Source organism: Staurois parvus, unplaced genomic scaffold, assembly GCF_062004578.1.
Source record: "Staurois parvus isolate SC_StPar_1 unplaced genomic scaffold, SC_StPar_1.0 ptg000041l, whole genome shotgun sequence".
Taxonomy (NCBI): Eukaryota; Metazoa; Chordata; class Amphibia; order Anura; family Ranidae; genus Staurois; species Staurois parvus.
In genome coordinates, this window is record NW_028317837.1 from 575,047 (window position 1) to 595,155 (window position 20,109).

Here is a 20,109-nt window from a genome sequence, read left to right on the forward strand (position 1 = left end):
GTTACTGGGTGTAAATAGAACATAACATCTTATTACCTCCTCTGCTGCTACTCCCTGCAATGTCTCCGATCTCCTTCACACCGCATGGCACAGCCTGTCTTTATTCCACATCACTTCCTGTCTGTTCCTAACATCACTTCCTGTCTGTTCCTGACATCACTTCCTGTCTGTATTCTAGAGAAGTCCTGTCTGGTTAGTAGAAATGAGATCACCATCTTGTGGAGTTCAGAGGAACTGCAGCCCCGAGAAATGTCCCCTAATACCCATTCCTGCATTGTATTACCTTACAGAGATATCAGGGAGGAGCCAAATTAACTAATAAAAAGTAAGAAACAATAAGCCTAACTCTTATGTAACCAACTGTTTAACAAATATATTTTACTACAGATAGAAAAGTCTTAAAGACACAGAACACCCAATATAACAGAGACCCCCAAAATCAGACAGACTACCCAGAATATTCCACCCTTCATATCAGAGACTAAGACAGACTACCCAGAATGTCCCGTCCTTCATATCAGAGAGAGAGACAGACTACCCAGAATGTCCCGTCCTTCATATCAGAGAGAGAGACAGACTACCCAGAATGTCCCATCCTTCATTTCAGAGAGAGAGACAGACTACCCAGAATGTCTCAATCCTTCATATCAGAGAGAGACAGACTACCCAGAATGTGCCGTCTTTCATATCAGAGAGATAGACAGATGACCCAGAATGTCCCATCCTTCATATCAGAGAGAGACAGACTACCCAGAATGTCCCATCCTTCATATCAGAGAGAGAGACAGACTACCCAGAATGTCCCGTCCTTCATATCAGAGCGAGACAGACTACCCAGAATGTCCCGTCCTTCATATCAGAGAGAGACAGACTACCCAGAATGTCCCGTCCTTCATATCAGAGAGAGACAGACTACCCAGAATGTCCCGTCCTTCATATCAGAGAGAGTCAGACTACCCAGAATGTCCCGTCCTTCATATCAGAGAGAGAGACAGACGACCCAGAATGTCCCGTCCTTCATATCAGAGAGAGTCAGACTACCCAGAATGTCCCGTCCTTCATATCAGAGAGAGACAGACTACCCAGAATGTCCCGTCCTTTATATCAGAGAGAGAGACAGACTACCCAGAATGTCCCGTCCTTCATATCAGAGAGAGTCAGACTACCCAGAATGTCCCGTCCTTCATATCAGAGAGAGAGACAGACGACCCAGAATGTCCCGCCCTTCATATCAGAGAGAGTCAGACTACCCAGAATGTCCCGTCCTTCATATCAGAGAGAGACAGACTACCCAGAATGTCCCGTCCTTTATATCAGAGAGAGAGACAGACTACCCAGAATGTCCCGTCCTTCATATCAGAGAGACAGACTACCCAGAATGTCCCGTCCTTCATATCAGAGAGAGACAGATGACCCAGAATGTCCCGTCCTTCATATCAGAGAGAGACAGATGACCCAGAATGTCCCGTCCTTCATATCAGAGACTAAGACAGACTACCAAGAATGTCCCATCCTTCATATCAGAGAGAGAGACAGACTACCCAGAATGTCCCATCTTTCATATCAGAGAGAGACAGACTACCCAGAATGTCCCGTCCTTCATATCAGAGAGACAGACTACACAGAATGTCCCGTCCTTCATATCAGAGAGAGACAGACTACCCAGAATGTCCCATCCTTCATATCAGAGAGAGAGACAGACTACCCAGAATGTCCCATCCTTCATATCAGAGACTGAGACAGACAACCCAGAATGTCCCGTCCTTCATATCAGAGACTGAGACAGACTACCCAGAATGTCCCATCCTTCATATCAGAGAGAGACAGACTACCCAGAATGTCCCATCCTTCATATCAGAGAGAGACAAACTACCCAGAATGTCCCGTCCTTCATATCAGAGAGAGAGACAGACAACCCTGAATGTCCCGTCCTTCATATCAGAGACTGAGATAGACTACCCAGATTGTCCCGTCCTTCATATTAGAGACACAGACAACCCAGAATGTCCCGTCCTTCATATCAGAGAGAGACAGACTACCCAGAATGTCCCATCCTTCATATCAGAGAGACAGACTACCCAGAATGTCCCGTCCTTCATATCAGAGAGAGACAGACGACCCAGAATGTCCCGTCCTTCATATTAGAGACACAGACGACCCAGAACGTCCCGTCCTTCATATCAGAGAGAAACTGATGACCAAGAATGTCCCGTCCTACATATCAGAGAGAGAGAGACAGACGACCCAGAGGCCCTGATTTACTATTGGGCTTGGGTGCATATTGGTGGGCGAACATCCAATTTTTATGAGCGACCGTCTATTTTACCCCGCAACGAGATTTACTATTGAGCAGCGCCCATAAATAGACACCAATCAAATTTACTAACGAGATACACGCCCGGAATCAGACTCACAAAGCAGACTTGGTAAGAGGCACGTCTAACACCATGAAAGATCACTGCAGAGACGTTCACTTAGAAATTTGCTGTGCCAGATATCAGGACTTCACTTTAAACAATATCTGCTATTTCCAAAAAAATTAAGAATGTGTTAAAAATCTTTTTTTAAAGGAAATCGACACAGTGAAAATCTAGACGCCCGTGCAGTGTCTATGGCCGATATAAATGCGCATGTGCAGAACACATGTTAGACATCCTCTGCAGGCGCTTGCTTTTTAGCCACTGCTCAATAGTAAATCTCTGTGTGGAGTCCTCTGACAGCCGGCACTCGGTGGCGTGTCCTGTGTGTGGAGTCCTCTGACAGCCGGCACTCGGTGGCGTCTCCTGTGTGTGGAGTCCTCTGACAGCCGGCACTCGGTGGCGTCTCCTGTGTGTGGAGTCCTCTGACAGCCGGCACTCGGTGGTGTCTCCTGTGTGGGGAGTCCTCTGACAGCCGGCACTCGGTGGCGTCTCCTGTGTGTGGAGTCCTCTGACAGCCGGCACTCGGTGGCGTCTCCTGTGTGTGGAGTCCTCTGACAGTCGGCACTCGGTGGCGTCTCCTGTGTGTGGAGTCCTCTGACAGCCGGCACTCGGTCACGTCTCCTGTGTGTGGAATCCTCTGATAGCCGGCACTCGGTGTCTCCTGTGTGTGGAGTCTTCTGACAGCCGGCACTCGGTCGCATCTCCTGTGTGTGGAGTCCTCTGACAGCCGGCACTCAGTGGCATCTCCTGTGTGTGGAGTCCTCTGACAGCCGGCACTCGGTGTCTCCTGTGTGTGGAGTCCTCTGACAGCCGGCACTCGGTCGCATCTCCTGTGTGTGGAGTCCTCTGACAGCCGGCGCTCGGTGGCGTCTCCTGTGTGTGGAGTCCTCTGACAGCCGGCACTCGGTCATGTCTCCTGTGTGTGGAGTCCTCTGACAGCCGGCACTCGGTGGCGTCTCCTGTGTGTGGAGTCCTCTGACAGCCGGCACTCGGTGGCGTCTCCTGTGTGTGGAATCCTCTGACAGCCGGCACTCGGTGGCGTCTCCTGTGTGTGGAGTCCTCTGACAGCCGGCACTCGGTGGCTTCTCCTGTGTGTGGAGTCCTCTGACAGCCGGCACTCGGTGGCGTCTCCTGTGTGTGGAGTCCTCTGACAGCCGGCACTCGGTGGCGTCTCCTGTGTGTGGAGTCCTCTGACAGCCGGCACTCGGTGGCGTCTCCTGTGTGTGGAGTCCTCTGACAGCCGGCACTCGGTGGCGTCTCCTGTGTGTGGAGTCCTCTGACAGCCGGCACTCGGTGGTGTCTCCTGTGTGTGACAACCAGCACTCGGCAGATCTTTATGGACTCTCATTGGATTTCCTTAGTTCTAGTGATTCTATTTTTGTTTCTTATCCTTTATAATTATTTCTGTGATGATTTTACTTATTTTGAAGGTCTGGATAATATTTATTTTGACAGCTGAATGTAAAAATAAAGGTCCGCAATAAAAAAAAAAACCAGCGTGGGGTCCCCCCTCCCATCCATACCAGACCCTTATCCGAGCATGCAGCCCGGCAGGTCAGGAAAGGGGGGGGACGAGCGAGCGCCCCCCCTCCTGAACCATACCAGGCCACATGCCCTCAACATGGGGGGGTGCTTTGGGGCAGGGGGGGCTCCCCCCCCAAAGCACCTTGTCCCCATGTTGATGAGGACAAGGGCCTCTTCCCCACAACCCTGGCCGGTGGTTGTGGGGGTCTGCGGGCGGGGGGCTTATCAGAATCTGGAAGCCCCCTTTAACAAGGGGGCCCCCAGATCCCGGCCCCCCCCCCCTATGTGAAGGAGTCTGCGGTACATGGTCCCGCAGACTCATTCACAAAAAAAAAAAGTGTGGTGTAAAAAAACACAGTACAGGGTCTTTGACAAGTCCTTTATTAAAACAATGTCCCCCGAAGTAGATCCAACGTCAATCACGGCGGCGGCAGGGACCCGAAAAAAAAAAAAAGTTCCGCTCCCGTCCGAGGCTTCCAGCCTTGTGAAGAAAAGGCTAGATGACATTTCTTATATAGGTATGGGGCGGGGCCAGCCGGGGACATCTTCAGAGTGACCCCGCCCCATGTCACATGCTTGCTGTTCCCGGCTGGCCCCGCCCCATACCTATATAAGAAATGTCAGACTGTCTCCCGCATTCAGCTAGTTAGCCTCAGTGGAGAGACAGGCTGACAATTCCTACATAGGTAAGGGGCGGGGATGATGTCCCTGGCTGGCCCCGCCCCATACCTATATAAGAACTGTCAGCTAGCCTCTTCTTCACAAGGCTGGAAGCCTCCGACGGGAGCGGAACTTTTTTTCTTTTTTCGGGTCCCTGCCGCCGCCGCAATTGACGTTGGGACATTGTTTTAATAAAGGACTTGTCAAAGACCCTGTACTGTGTTTTTTTTACACCACACTTTGTTTTTTTGTGAATGAGTCGCGGGACCATGTACCCCATCCTCATTCACGTAGGGGGGGCCGGGATCTGGGGGCCCCCTTGTTAAAGGGGGCTTCCAGATTCTGATAATCTGGCTTGCTCGTCCCCCCCCTTTCCTGACCTGCCGGGCTGCATGCTCGGATAAGGGTCTGGTATGGATATTGAGGGGGACCCACGCTGTTTTTTTTTTTTAATTTCGGTGTGGAGTTCCCCCTTAATATCCATACCAGACCTGAAGGACTTGGTATGGATGAGGGGGAGGACCCTTGAAGGGCTTGGTGTGGATGGGAGGGGGGACCCCCGAAGGGCTTGGTGTGGATGGGAGGGGGGACCCCCGAAGGGCTTGGTGTGGATGGGAGGGGGAACCCCAAGCTGTTTTTTTATTATTTAATTCACAGAAATAATTTAAAATTCATCTGTCAGTGGGAAACCCCGATGAGAGCTGAAACATTCCTTCTGTCCCTGCAGAGAGCTGCGCTATTATATTTGACATTAAAAAGTATAAAGGTTGCAACATTGTATCTATTTGTATCCATTCCGGATATAGATGTTTTTATTCGGATACATATAGATACAATGTTGCAACCTTTATACTTTTTAATGTCTAATATAATAGCGCAGCTCTCTGCAGGGACAGAAGGAATTACTTTGCTATGATATTTGCCGGCCGTAGACGGGGCGAAAATCGGCCGATTTGTTTTACCATTGGTGGTAACGTCGGCCCATTGAACAACCGATTTTTCATTTTTTTTTTTTTTTTAAAAACGGTCCGTTTTCGCCCCATCTATGGCCTGCATTTTTCCTTTTTCTTCTTTTTCTTCTTCTTTTTTTTCTTCTTCTTTTTCATTTTCTTCTTCTTTTTCATTTTCTTCTTCTTTTTCTTGCAGGTGCAGATTTTTTATCTGTTAAAAGATCAGCCAATTTGCCGATCATTGCAGCTAAAATCGGCCAATCTGCAAAATCGGCCGATTTTTATCCAAATTTACCAATTACAAAATCCCCAAAAATGGCTGACCAATTAACCCACTAATGGCCCGAAAATCAGCCAATTTTTTTTTCGGACGATTTTAGACCCATCTAAAGCAAGCCATAGATGGGTCTAAAATCGGCCGATTTTTCTGCCGAAAAAAAAATCGAACGATTTTCGGGCCGTTAGTGGGTTAATTGGTCGGCCATTTTTCGGGATTTTGGCACATTGTTTTTATCAGTAAAGTTGGAAAAAAAATTTCTAACTTTACTGATAAACAAAATATGCTAAAATTCCAAAAAATGGCCGACCAATTATCCCACTAACGGAAGAGGCCCTTGTCCCCATTAACATGGGGACAAGGTGCTTTGGGGGGGAGCCCCCCTGCCCCAAAGCACCCCCCCATGTTGAGAGCATGTGGCCTGGTATGGTTCAGGAGGGGGGGGGGCTAGCTCATCCCCCCCCTTTCCTGACCTGCCGGGCTGAATGCTCGGATAAGGGTCTGGTATGGATTTTGGGGGGATCCCGAAGCTGTTTTTTATTTAATTTTGGTGTGGAGTTCCTCTTAATATCCATACCAGACCCGAAGGACTTGGTGTGGATGGGAAGGGGGACCCCCGAAGGGCTTGGTGTGGATGGGAGGGAGGACCCCCGAAGGACTTGGTGTGGATGGAAGGGGGGACCCCCGAAGGGCTTGGTGTGGATGGGAGGGCGGACCCCCGAAGGGCTTGGTGTGGATGGGAGGGGGGACCCCCGAAGGACTTGGTGTGGATGGGAGGGGGGACCCCCGAAGGGCTTGGTGTGGATGGGAGGGGGGACCCCATGCCATTTTTTATTTATTATGGTGCTGGTTTTTAAATGTAATTCTCCCTTTTTTCCTTCACTATAGCTCAGAAATTCACCTGTCACTTCCCCCGGCTAAAAGAGAAAGTTTTCTTGGAATTTATATCCCTAAAGGAAACAATGTTTACTTTGAGTTTAATAAAAGATACAAAGTTTTCTGTAACTTCGGGGAAAGTGACTTCTAAGCTTGTGAACTATAGTGAAGAAAGAAAAAAGGCGACATTTGCATTTGAAAATCAGCGCCGACATACACTTTGTATTGCAAAAAAAATTATTAACAATTGTGTAAACCGAGGCGTTATTTTCAATGGATTTTCATTCGTAAACCAAAAATTATGTTAACCGAGACGTTGGGACACCGAGGTATGCCTGTACTAGTATTGTAATCCTGTAATGTCTTTTGCCGGACCGGGGCTGCTTGGAGATGGTCATCTGCTAGGCTGGCTAGTTGTCCCATCTTTTCACGCAGTTCCAAGACATAGGGCACCACAGGGACCCCGGTATCTGGTAGTTGACCCTCCCAGTATTCCTTCAGTAGGGTCAGGGGGCCGCGGATTTTCCGCCCATACAGCAGTTCAAAGGGGGAAAATCCGGTAGATTCCTGCGGCACCTCCCGATAGGCAAAGAGGAGGTGGGGCAGGTATCTTTCCCAGTCTGGCTCTAGGTCTACAAAGGCCCGTAGCAAGGCCTTCAGGGTCCCGTTGAAGCGTTCACACAGTCCATTGGTCTGGGGGTGATTGGGGGTTGGCCGGATGGCCCGCACTCCACAGGTCTGCCAGAGGGACTGAACAAGGCCTGACATGAACTGAGTCCCCTGATCTGACAGGATTTCAGCAGGGAAGTCCACTCGAACTTTGGGAGCTGTGATGCTGGACAGGGCGACTGCTTTGGGGATAACGAGTAGCATAGTCCACGATGGTCAGGATGTACCGCTTTCCAGATTTGCTGGGGCGAGCTAAGGGGCCCAGAATGTCAATAGCTACTTGTTGGAATGGCTCCTCAATAATGGGTAGGGGCTGTAGGGGGGCCCGCAGGCCACCTGTTCTTCCATGTTGCTGACAGGTATCGCAGGTACCGATTGGGACATCCCAGGCCAATAGAAGGCCTGGGCCAACCTCCTTTCGGTTCGTAGCTTTCCTTGATGCCCAGCCATGGGAATATCGTGAGCAAGGTGTAGCAGTTGGGTCTGGAATTGTTGGGGAACTATCAGCTGTTTAGCCACGGTCTGGGGCCCTCCTTCGGCGTCGGTCTCCACCACCCGGTACAGCAACCCATTTTCCTGCACTCTCCTTTCGCCGGTCCCCGGACCAGTCAGCCCTGCTTGGGTCCAGAAGCTTGTCAGAGTAGGGTCGGTGGCTAAGTCCCCTTGAAACTTTTCCCGGTCCCATGTCACCCCAGCATTGTCAGCAGTCAGAGTTGAGTCACTCACCACGGGCAGCGGAGGTCCACCCACATTCTGGGGTGCCTCCTTCCTCTCAACGGTTTCCCGGCAGGCCTGACTTCGTGTGACGGCTCCCACAAAGTGGCATTGAAGATCGCCCACATCATTCCCAAGAAGCACATCTGCAGGCAGTCCTCCCATTACACCCACGTTGCAGCGTTTAGGCCCCAAGCCATAGTCCAGATTGACGGTAGCAAGAGGGATGAAGCGTTTGGTGCCCCCTGCTAGTTGAATCACTATCCCAGGGCCAGGCTGTACAGCATCAGGGTGCACCACTCGGGGGTACACAATGGTGAGGAAGGCCCGAGTCTCGGAAGCCCACCGCTTTTTGTCCATCCACAGTGACCTCTTGCAAGTGCTTTCCTTGGAGGCTCTGGGTAGGGGCCCCAACTAGCTGTAGGCCAAAGATTCCCGGGGGGGTGTCCTTGTCCACGGGAGCGAGATCCCAGTCTGAAGGGGGTGGTGGCAAGTCCTCGGGAGCTTGGTACAGATCCACAGAATTCACTGGCCGGGGCAAGCTAGGCCTGAGAGTCTTTTTTCTGGCGGGGCAGCTGGCCTGGTAGTGACCAATCTGTCCACAGCCAAAGCACCGCCTATCTAAGGACGGTCTGGGGCCCTGTTGTGAGGTGGCTGAACGAGGTGGTAGTAAGGGCCGTAGCGCTGGCACTGTTTGTGGGGCCATCCGGCGATGGGGAGGCGTGTAGGGCACCGGTGTAGGATGGGGCATCCTGGCCACTTGGGGTGCCTCGGCCGCAGACTTCTTCCATTGCGGGTTAATGAGGAGAGCCTCATCCGCTAAGGCTGCAGCTTCTTCCAGGGTGGCAGGTTTCCGCTCACGCACCCACTGTCGGAGCTCGGGGGGGCACTTGAAAAGGAATTGTTCCTTCAGGATGGCCTGGATGATCTGCTCAGGGAAGGTTGCCTTCTGCCCTTCCAGCCACCGGCGGCAGGCTACCGACAACTTGTGTGCAAACATTTTGAAGGAGGCCTCTGGGAGGCGGGGGCTAGTCCGGAACTGGGCCCGATATGACTCCGATGAGACCGCGTAGTAGTCCAGTACGGCCCTTTTTATCTCCTCATAGTTCCGTCTCTTGAGGGGGTCCATCATTCGGTAGGCTTCAGCAGCCCCTCCTTCAAGCAGCCCTACCACATTGCGAGTCCAGTCTGTGGGTGGGACCTCCAGTAGTTCACACTGGTATTCAAAGTCCTCTTGGTAGTGCTTAAAGTCCTTCCTGGATATTCTCTAGGCCTCCCGTGCCACAGGGACCACCACAGGAGCAGCTGCTTGATTCTTTGCAGCTTCCCACTCTGTTTGTCTCTTTTGAGCCTTTTCAATGGCTGCCATCTTCCTATCTAGGGTGGCATCCTCCCCCAGAATGGCCATCTCTTCCTCGTACCACATGACCCAAGGGCTCTTGCCACTTGTGCTTTGAAGCTCTGGTCCATCTCTTCTCAGGACCGCTTGGCTCCTGTCTGTGCCCGTATCTTCCCGTTGCTGTTGGCTGGCTTCCTCCAGCATCCGGACCAACTGATCTTTGGTAAGTCCCTTGTAGTTGAGGCCCAAAGTTCTGGCCTTTTCTTGTAAGCTGGTTACCATCCAGTGTTGATATTCCGGGGCCACCGCTTCCATGGTATGCAGACTCTCATCTGCCATCTCAAGTGCTCTCGTCCCGCCGCTGCCACCAGTTGTCAAGAGAACCAGAGAGCACACAGAGACAGATTGCACGGAACCCAACGTGCTTTTATTGGGGAGGTTTTTGGGGCACAGACAACAGTTCCTTTAGTCCACAGATCAATACCAGACACAGCAACACAGTACAGTTCTCTGGAAGGCAATATGGAACAACAGGGGAATGGTAATCCACAGGGTTAGTCCACACAGGAGGCTCCAGGCAGGGAAGGGTTAAGTCCAGGCAGGTTCACGGAGAGCAAGGGGTTAAGTCCAGGCAGGATCACGGAGAACAAGGGGTTAAGTCCAGGCAGGGGATAGATCCAGCCAGGCAGATGCACGGGGACAGCAGAAGATTCCTCCACAGTGCAGGGATTCCAGGCAGCACAGACAGTCCAGGAGATGAGGAGGACGGGGGATGGTCGGATGAGAGAAGCTGGCCCTCAGCATAGCCTTCCCTCACACACGCAGCCAGGAGAACACACGGGGGGGGTTTCTTGCTCTCTCTTAAGTATAGAGCTCTGTGCCTTGTTGGTAACCGGATACTTCCTGTCGGGTTACCATGGCAACGGGCCCTGTCTCTCAGATCTGCCGAGGGAGCCCAGGAATTTGTGCATGAGGGGGAAGGGAGGAGGGGGCCTGTTTGTGGATTCCTTCAGCAGGAGGCCAGACTGCAAGCCAGGGGGTGAGGGGCTGCTGAGGGCTGCCTGTGTCAGGGTCACGGAGGACTAGAAGTCCCAGAATGGATGGGACAGAAGAGTGAGGGGCTGCTGAGGGGTGGGGGGTGGCAGCCAGCAAACCTGGAGGATGGGGAAAGAAGGACCAGCTCCGTGACACCAAGTATACCATGTGCACAGCCACCCCTCTGTCCAAGTATACCACGTCCACCACCACTCCTCTGTCCAAGTATATCACGTCCACCGCCACCCCTCTGTCCGAGTATACCACGTCCACATCTCTGTCCAAGTATGCCACATCCACTGCCACCCCTCTGTCCAAGTATTCGTCCACAGCCAGCCCTCTGTCCAAGTATACCACGTCCACCACCACTCCTCTGTCCAAGTATACCATGTCCACCGCCTTCCCTCTGTCCAAGTATACCACGTCCACCACGCCCCTCTGTCCAAGTATACCACGTCCACCGCCACCCTCTGTCCAAGTATACCACGTCCATCACCACCCCTCTGTCCAAGGTTTTGCTCACCTCCTCATAATAAGAAATCAGATTTGTGTGACAACTTCTGTCTTTCATGAATCCACGCTGTACGTGGCTTACAATATTTGTTTCCAGCAAGAACTCCTCTCTGTGGTCTTTTATTAAACTCTCCAGTATCTTCCCAACTATAGAAGTGACACTAACAGCTCTATAATTACTTGGGAAAGATTTTGTCCCCTTTATAAATATTGGCCCCACATTGGCCTTACACCAATCCCGTGGTACTATGCCAGTCATTAAAGAGTCCCTAAAAATGAGAAACAATGGCTGTGAGATGACAGAGCTGGATTCTGTAAGGCCCCGTGGGTGTATGCCATCCGGTCCACGGGCTTTATTCACCTTTATTCTATTCTATAATATTTCTGATCATATCAATTGTGAGCCAATGTGGATGATGTGGGGGGTGTCAGTACCACGCCCATTATGGACAAGAGCCCCCCCGTGCTCCTTTGTATACACAGAGCTGAAGAAGGGATGTCATACATTGTCCTTCTCTTTGTCCCCCCCTCTAGATGGTTCTGTAAAGGGCCTACATGCTGGGACCGGACCTTTCTACTATTCATAGATTGGAGGAATGTTTTGGGGTCGTCCTGATATCTTTCTGTAGTTTGTGTTCAGTTTTTGTGCCTTTATTTCCTTTCTGCATCTTCTGTTCTATTCTCTGTAATGTGTAAACGATGATGGCGTTCCTTCATTGTTATCTGTAATAAAAGCTCTTTTCTTCTTATCTATGGCTTTTGTCACTTTGGCCGGAAGACACAGAGCTTGGATTTGTAGCCTTTTATACTTGGTGCCCACGGGGATATATTCTGCAGTGTGGTCACATACAGTCTTTGTGAAGAACTCCCATTTCTGTGTTGTGTTCACCCATGCCAATATTCCTCCCAGTCTAAGTCTTGGAGAGCAGATCTCAGCCTTGGAGAATTAGCTCTCTTAAAGTTCAGCGTTTTTATTTTCCCCGTATGTGCTCGCTGTTTACAGCTAAAAATGAAATCATGTTATGGTCACGGCTACCCAGATGTTCTATATATGGACATTCGTAATAAGCTCTGCATGGTTGGAGATGACCAGGTCCAGCAGAGCATCATTCCTAGTTGGGGCTTCTATGACCAGGTCCAGCAGAGCATCATTCCTAGTTGGGGCCTCTATGACAAAGGTCCAGCAGAGCATCATTCCTAGTTGGGGCCTCTATGACACAGGTCCAGCAGAGCATCATTCCTAGTTGGGGCCTCTATGACCAGGTCCAGCAGAGCATCATTCCTAGTTGGGGTCTCTATGACTAGGTCCAGCAAAGCATCAGTCCTAGTTGGGGTCTCTATGACCAGGTCCAGCAGAGCATCATTTCTAGTTGGGGCCTCTATGACACAGGTCCAGCAGAGCATCATTCCTAGTTGGGGCCTCTATGACACAGGTCCAGCAGAGCATCATTCCTAGTTGGGGTCTCTATGACCAGGTCCAGCAGAGCATCATTCCTAGCTGGGGCCTCTATGACCAGCTCCAGCAGAGCATCATTCCTAGTTGGGGCCTCTATAACGCAAGTCCAGAAGAGCATCATTCCTAGTTGGGGCCTCTATGACACAGGTCCAGCAGAGCATCATTCCTAGTTGGGGCCTCTATGACACAGGTCCAGCAGAGCATCATTCCTAGTTGGGGCCTCTATGACCAGGTCCAGCAGAGCATCATTCCTAGTTGGAGCCTCTATGACCAGGTCCAGCAGACCATCATTCCTAGTTGGGGCCTCTATGGCTAGGTCCAGCAGAGCATGATTCCTAGTTGAGGCCTCTATGGCTAGGTCCAGCAGAGCATCATTCCTAGTTGGGGCCTCTATGACCAGGTCCAGCAGAGCATCATTCCTAGTTGGAGCCTCTATGACACAGCAGAGCATCATTCCTAGCTGGGGCCTCTATGACCAGGTCCAGCAGAGCATCATTCCGAGCTGGGGCCTCTATGACACAGGTCCAGCAGAGCATGATTCCTAGTTGGGGCCTCTATGACACAGGTCCAGCAGAGCATCATTCCTAGCTGGGGCCTCTATGACCAGGTCCAGCAGAGCATCATTCCGAGCTGGGGCCTCTATGACACAGGTCCAGCAGAGCATCATTCCTAGTTGGGGCCTCTATGACACAGGTCCAGCAGAGCATCATTCCTAGCTGGGGCCTCTATGACCAGGTCCAGCAGAGCATCATTCTTAGCTGTGGCCTCTATGACAAAGTCCAGCAGAGCATGATTCCTAGTTGGGGCCTCTATGACACAGGTCCAGCAGAGCATCATTCCTAGCTGGGGCCTCTATGACCAGGTCCAGCAGAACATTATTCCTAGCTGGGGCCTCTATGACCAGGTCCAGCAGAGCATGATTCCTAGCTGGGGCCTCTATGACACAGGTCCAGCAGAGCATGATTCCTAGCTGGGGCCTCTATGGCACAGGTCCAGCAGAGCATCATTCCTAGCTGGGGCCTCTATGACACAGGTCAAGAAGAGCATCATTCCTAGTTGGGGCCTCTATGACACAGGTCCAGCAGAGCATGATTCCTAGTTGGGGCCTCTATGACACAGGTCCAGCAGAGCATCATTCGTAGTTGGGGCCTCTATGACCAGGTCCAGCAGAGCATGATTCCTAGTTGGGGCCTCTATGACACAGGTCCAGCAGAGCATCATTCGTAGTTGGGGCCTCTATGACCAGGTCCAGCAGAGCATCATTCTTAGTTGGGGCCTCTATGACACAGGCCCAGCAGAGAATCATTCTTAGCTGGGGCCTCTATGACACAGGTCCAGCAGAGCATCATTCCTAGTTGGGGCCTCTATGACACAAGTCCAGCAGAGCATCATTCCTAGCTGGGGCCTCTATGACCAGGTCCAGCAGAGCATCATTCCTAGCTGGGGCCTCTATGACACAGGTCCAGCAGAGCATCATTCCTAGTTGGAGCCTCTATGACACAGGTCCAGCAGAGCATCATTCCTAGTTGGGGCCTCTATGACCAGGTCCAGCAGAGCATCATTCCTAGTTGGGGCCTCTATAACGCAGGTCAGGTCCAGCAGAGCATCATTCCTAGTTGGGGCCTCTATAACGCAGGTCAGGTCCAGCAGAGCATCATTCCTAGTTGGGGCCTCTATGACCAGGTCCAGCAGAGCATCATTCTTAGCTGGGGCCTCTATGACACAGGCCCAGCAGAGCATCATTCTTAGCTGGGGCCTCTATGACACAGGTCCAGCAGAGCATCATTCCTAGTTGGGGCCTCTATGACACAGGTCTAGCAGAGCATCATTCCTAGCTGGGGCCTCTATGACCAGGTCCAGCAGAGCATCATTCCTAGCTGGGGCCTCTATGACACAGGTCCAGCAGAGCATCATTCCTAGTTGGGGCCTCTATGACCAGGTCCAGCAGAGCATGATGCCTAGTTGGGGCCTCTATGACACAGGTCCGGCAGAGCATCATTCCTACTTGGGGCCTCTATGACACAGGTCCGGCAGAGCATCATTCCTAGTTGGGGCCTCTATGAACTGAACCATACAATTGTCCTGTAGTAGGTTTATACATTTTTGCCCTTTAACTGTTCCTGCAGTCCCATTACTCCAGTCAGTTTCCGGGTAGTTACCATCCCCCATTATTATCATTGTCCCCGCCCTTTCCATCTGTGGGAGGAGCTGAGTCTCCCCCTCCTCATTAACACTGGAAGGCCTATAACAAACTCCAATGATGACCTTTGTAGTACCGCCCCCCAAGTGCAGCTCCACCCATAATACTTCAGCCTCATCACACATCACACATAATACTTCAGCCTCCATCAACTAGGTCCTCTCACACTCGCTGAGATCACTTCTCACATAGAGACAGACTCCACCCCCTTTCCTATTACAGGCAGACTCCACCCCCTTTCCTAATACAGACTGACTCCACCCCCTTTCCTATTACAGGCAGACCCCACCCCATTTCCTATTCCAGACAGACTCCACCCCCTTTCCTATTTCCCCCGTCTCTCCGAAAGAGAACCTAGCCAGGAATATGAATGGCCCAGTCATGTGAGGAATGAAGCCAAGATTCAGCAATACCAATCCAATCCTAGTTCTCTTCATTCACCAAACCTTCCAACTCACCTATTGTGCTGGGCAGACTTCTGGCATTGGGGAAAAAACACTTCCATTCACTGACACCTCCTTCATTCACTGACACCTCCTTCATTCACTGACACCTTGTCCATTCACTGACACCTCCTCCATTCACTGACACCTCCTTCATTCACTGACACCTTGTTCATTCACTGACACCTCCATCATTCACTGACACCTTGTCCAATCACTGATACTTCCTTCATTCACTGATACCTCCTTCATTCACTGACACCTTCATTCACTGACACCTTGTTCACACGGATTTTGTGTATTTTTTATTTTCATACAAATGGTACCAATTCCACTGGTTGTTTGTAACATGGGAACCTTCTTACCATCTGCCATAGCCCTCCCCCCATCTTTCCCCATTCCGCCCCCCAATAAGGACTGACCCCGGTCTGATCTGTCTACCACGATATAATTCCTGATGTACAGGAAGACAGGACTTCAGTGAGGAACATTTCCCTCACTCTGGACAGGAAAGTGGCTTCTCCCCCGTGTGAGATCTCTGATGTGTGGAAAGATAGAACTTATAGGAAAAACATTTCCCGCACTCAGGACAGGAATACGGCTTCTCCCCCGTGTGAGATCTTTTATGCACATTAAGTTGAGATTTATATTGGAAACATTTCCCGCACTCAGGACAGGAATACGGCTTCTCCCCCGTGTGAGATCTCTGATGTGTGGAAAGATAGAACTTATAGGAAAAACATTTCCCACACTCAGGACAGGAATACGGCTTCTCCCCCGTGTGAGATCTTTTATGCACATTAAGTTGAGATTTATATTGGAAACATTTCCCGCACTCAGGACAAAAATGTGGCTTCTCCCCCGTGTGAGACCTCTGATGCATGTGAAGATAGGAATTCTGTGAAAAACATTTCCCGCACTCAGGACAGGAATACGGCTTCTCTCCAGTGTGAGATCTCTGATGTCTGGAAAGATAGAACTTATAGGAAAAACATTTCCCACAGTCAGGACAGGAATATGGCTTCTCCCCCGTGTGAGACCTGTGATGTATGAGAAGTGTTGATTTTGCTACAAAACATTTCCCGCACTCAGAACAGGAATACGGCTTCTCCCCCGTATGAGATCTTTTATGCACATTAAGTTGAGATTTAGATTGGAAACATTTCCCACACTCAGGACAGGAATGTGGCTTCTCCCCTGTGTGAGACATCTGATGTATGATAAGTGCTGATTTTCCTGCAAAACATTTCCCGCACTCAGGACAGGAATATGGCTTCTCCCCTGTGTGAGACCTCTGATGTTTGATAAGTATTGATTTTTCTACAAAACATTTCCCGCACTCAGAACAGGAATACGGCTTCTCCCCCGTGTGAGATCTTATATGCACATTTAGTTTAGATTTAGATTGGAAACATTTCCCGCACTCAGAACAGGAATGCGGCTTCTCCCCCGTGTGAGATCTTTTATGCACATTAAGTTTAGATTTAGATTGGAAACATTTCCCGCACTCAGAACAGGAATACGGCTTCTCCCCCGTGTGAGATCTTATATGCACATTAAGTTTAGATTTCGATTGGAAACATTTCCCGCACTCAGAACAGGAATACGGCTTCTCCCCCGTGTGAGATCTTTCATGCATATTAAGATCAGATTTATATTGGAAACATTTCCCGCACTCAGGACAGGAATACGGCTTCTTCCCCGTGTGAGATCTTTGATGTTTGTAAAGAGAGGACTTCGCTGAAAAACATTTCCCGCACTCAGGACAGGAACATGGCTTCTCCCCCGTGTGAGATCTCTGATGTTTGTGAAGATTGGACTTCGTTGAAAAACATTTCTCGCACTCAGGACAGGAATACGGCTTCTCCCCCGTGTGAGATCTTTGATGTGTGTGAAGATAGGACTTCTTTGAAAAACATTTTCCACACTCAGGACAGGAATGTGGCTTCTCCCCCCTGTGAGACCTCTGATGTATGATAAGTGTTGATTTTTCTACAAAACATTTCCCGCAGTCAGAACAGGAATACGGCTTCTCCCCCGTGTGAGATCTTATATGCTCAATAAGTTTGGATTTATATTGGAAACATTTTCCGCACTCAAGACAGGAATACGGCTTCTCCCCCGTGTGAGATCTTTGATGTGAGTGAAGATGGGACTTCTGTGAAAAACATTTCCCGCACTCAGGACAGAAATACGGCTTCTCCCCCGTGTGAGATCTTTGATGCGAGTGAAGATAGGACTTTTTTGAAAAACATTTCCCGCACTCAGGACAGAAATACGGCTTCTCCCCCGTGTGAGATCTTTGATGCGAGTGAAGATAGGACTTCTTTGAAAAACATTTCCCGCACTCAGGACAGGAATACGGCTTCTCCCCCGTGTGAGATCTTTGATGTGAGTGATGATAGGACTTCTTTGAAAAACATTTCCCGCACTCAGAACAGGAATACGGCTTCTCTCCCGTGTGAGATCTTATATGCTCAATAAGTTTGGATTTATATTGGAAACATTTTCCGCACTCAAGACAGGAATACGGCTTCTCCCCCGTGTGAGATCTTTGATGTGAGTGAAGATGGGACTTCTGTGAAAAACATTTCCCGCACTCAGGACAGAAATACGGCTTCTCCCCCGTGTGAGATCTTTGATGCGAGTGAAGATAGGACTTCTTTGAAAAACATTTCCCGCACTCAGGACAGGAATACGGCTTCTCCCCCGTGTGAGATCTTTGATGTGAGTGATGATAGGACTTCTTTGAAAAACATTTCCCGCACTCAGAACAGGAATACGGCTTCTCTCCCATGTGAGATCTTATATGCTCAATAAGATTGGATTTATATTGGAAACATTTCTCGCACTCAGAACAGGAATACGGCTTCTCTCCCGTGTGAGATCTGATATGCACATTAAGACGGGATTTATATTGGAAACATTTCCCGCATTCAGGACAGGAATATGGCTTCTCTCCCGTGTGAGCTCTTTCATGCTTATTAAGACGGGATTTATATTGGAAACATTTCCCGCACTCAGGACAGGAATATGGCTTCTCTCCCATGTGAGCTCTTTCATGCCTATTAAGATGGAATTTATATTGGAAACATTTCCCGCACTCAGGACAGGAATACGGCTTCTCTCCCGTGTGAGATCTGATATGCACATTAAGACGGGATTTATATTGGAAACATTTCCCGCACTCAGGACAGGAATACGGCTTCTCTCCCGTGTGACATCTTATATGCACATTAAGACGGGATTTATATTGGAAACATTTCCCGCACTCAGGGCAGGAATACGACTTCTCCCCCGTGTGAGATTTTATATGCTGATTAAGATTGGATTTAAATTGGAAACATTTCCCACACTCAGGACAGGAGAACCTCTTCCCTGTTGGAAGGCCGGCCCGGTCCCGCACAGTCTGAGGTTCCTCAGGATACGAGGAATCCGATGGTCCATCTACACTGGGTGGTGCCGGATGGACATTGGAGGGAGCCGAGTTTTCTCCTGGACTATACTGTGTTATGTCCTCATCTTCTACTTTCCAGTCTGGAGACAAAGTGAGACAATCCTTGGAGGTTTTCCTCATCTCCCGGCCATGGACTAAAATACAAAGACAAAGAGGATTACTAGACAGGAGCTGATTGGCTCCCCCAAACCAGGACTCCGCCCACATCAGGCAGCTTGGTCTCTGAGGAGCTTACAAGTCCACCCTCAAGGGAACTAGGAAATGGCTCCTCTGATCTCCTACTGTAGTGACTTTTGGGAGAATGGTTATTAGGAAAATGATATTATCCCAAAATTGTAAATCCCGGCTGACTGTCAGGGGTAACATTCTCGGGGGAATTTCATGGGATATTTCCAGAGATTACTACACACACACACAATGAGTGGAAGAACGTGTTCCCAACACAAGATCACTATGTGACCTTCTACAGGTGATGAAACAAAGTCCCAGAAAAGACAACGGTGGAGTGGGATGTGATTGTGGTCATTCTAAGACCTTGCAGGTGTATGTCATCTAAACAAGTCCCATTGTCTATGGGAAGCCAGGAGACTTCATTATAGGGGGTCCCACCACTACTGGGAGGTCTGCAGGTGAACATATAAGAGGTCTGGAAGTAGGGAACCAAACCTGATTGTCTGAAAGCTCACACAATACCTTGGAAAGTGTGATGAACAAACAGACTCCTGGAAATGTCACAATAGCTATTGAATCCTGAGGATTAATTCCTGTCGGGTCTATTCCCCCAATTCCTACACCATAGGGCAGGTCAATAAAGGGTTTCCCAGTCATGTGACCCTTGCGCTGAGAGCCGGGACATTGGAAATATAAAGTTTGATACCAACAGAGACCTGATCAAAAGGCAGATTACTGACACTTTATCAAGGGAAAATATCTTTCAGAAGGTTAGGTATTGCATCCCACTCAATGAAGTGTGAAATGATGAAGAAGATTTGTGAATTGGGGTCAATTGTACATTTCCAGAAGAAATCAGCTATTCCAAAACAGATTAAATATCAGGGAAATGAGAAAGCGAATGTATTTCCATCTTTGTATGGTCCTTATCCAAGAATTAGTAGTGAGATCACCTGGACTTCAATATATTTGTTACCTAAAGACATTTTGGTTTCCATCAAATTATAACTCATCATTAAGACACCAATATTTGTGATACCTGACTGTCCCCAGTGGACAGGTGAGGAATGTCTCTAGGTACGCACACTTCTCCACCGGCCAATCAACAAGCCTGGTGGGAGGGTCCCTTGAAACAAAGGATTGTATAGTATAAAAGTGCCAAACACCTCAGACTTCAACACTTCAAGGACTTCAAGACTTAGACACTTCAAATCTTCTGCTAAACTTCCGAACCTCTGAACTTCTTCTATGACACTTGTGATCTAGACTTCTATCAACACGTCTATGACTAGACTGAACTCCTCCTTCTGATCTACGTGACTCATTATAGCTACACTCTACCCTAAACACTACAATCAAGACTCCTCCAATGTCCAATATATCTCATGTATCCTATTACTAACAC

At 49.6% G+C, this 20,109-nt stretch overlaps 1 protein-coding gene and 1 pseudogene across 1 annotated transcript in view; one reads left to right on the forward strand and one right to left on the reverse strand.

Moving 5' to 3' along the window:
• LOC149470503 (uncharacterized) overlaps nt 1-20,109 on the forward strand; it is a 322,485-nt pseudogene that overhangs the window by 117,154 nt on the left and 185,222 nt on the right.
• The window catches only part of LOC149470505 (uncharacterized), a 47,125-nt gene that overhangs the window by 11,903 nt on the left and 15,113 nt on the right, over nt 1-20,109 (reverse strand). Inside the window, 6 exon segments of the mRNA XM_089663238.1 lie at nt 7,017-7,542; nt 7,657-8,366; nt 8,437-9,306; nt 9,373-9,790; nt 15,499-15,530; nt 15,579-18,667. Of these exon segments, the coding sequence (XP_089519364.1) occupies nt 7,017-7,542; nt 7,657-8,366; nt 8,437-9,306; nt 9,373-9,790; nt 15,499-15,530; nt 15,579-18,667 (5,645 nt within the window).